Genomic DNA, 826 nt, shown 5'->3' with positions numbered 1-826 from the left:
CTGCAAGCAAGAATCCAAGCTCAGAGAGCACCAGGCATACTTATAGAATCTAGTATATTCCCTACTGCCAATGTAGGTGTGATGCTGAAGATCACAGATACCCAAGAGAGATTCCACCGTGTTCAAATCGCAAAATGAAATGGCAGAGGAACTGCAATTCCCAGCTCCCTGCCTTTCTCGGGTCCACCTGGATGTACCTGCAGTTTCGTTCCTGTGTAGCTGGATCTCTTGTAAGCAGTCGGTTTCATTCTGTTTCCACTCTATGATGGGGACACAGTCTGGTTGAAGCGTCCCCAGGACCTAGGAATAATAAACGAAAAGGTGACATCCCATGCCTACGTATATCCTAAAACAGCAACCTAAAACTAAGGGCAAAATTCCTAATCGTCAGAACAATTAATCACAAATTACCTTTGGAAGTGGTGTGCGCCCCATCATTGGAGGCTTTTAAGAAGACACTGGATAGCCATTTGTCAAAAATAGTGTGGGGTTTCTTGCCTAGACAGGGGGTTGGACTAGAAGACCTCCAAGTTCCCTTCCAACTCCATTACTGTTAATAATGCAGCACAGGCACAGGTGGGGGAAAAAACACCCCAAAAATGCAGTTACAGACAATACTCGACTTACAGAATTTTCTTACAGAGACCAGAATTTTCATTGGTAATCAAGGCAGTTGTTAAGGGAGTCATATCAATGTTATGAACTTTTTTTTTTTACCAAGCTTGTTATGTCATTTTATGAACATCATCCTGATGTCCCATCAGAACTTTCTTGGTCAGTTGTCCCATGTTTAGAGGACCCTAGTGAAGAAAGCAGATTCTCCATT

At 43.0% G+C, this 826-nt stretch overlaps 1 protein-coding gene across 1 annotated transcript in view; it reads right to left on the bottom strand.

The window, feature by feature from the left end:
* The window catches only part of LOC309401613 (growth hormone-releasing hormone receptor-like), a gene marked incomplete at both ends in the record, with an annotated part of 42,083 nt that extends 41,648 nt beyond the window's left edge, over nucleotides 1–435 (bottom strand). Inside the window, 2 exons of the mRNA XM_081970680.1 lie at nucleotides 198–300; nucleotides 412–435. Coding sequence (XP_081826806.1) covers nucleotides 198–300; nucleotides 412–435 — 127 coding nt within the window. The remainder of the gene's footprint in view (nucleotides 1–197; nucleotides 301–411) is intronic.
* Nucleotides 436–826: the final 391 nt, after the last annotated feature.

Source organism: Natrix helvetica, assembly GCF_964273705.1.
Source record: "Natrix helvetica genome assembly, chromosome: Z".
NCBI lineage: Eukaryota > Metazoa > Chordata > Lepidosauria > Squamata > Natricidae > Natrix > Natrix helvetica.
The sequence above is the reverse complement of the archived record's forward strand: the minus strand, read 5'-3'. Positions and strand labels throughout refer to the sequence as shown.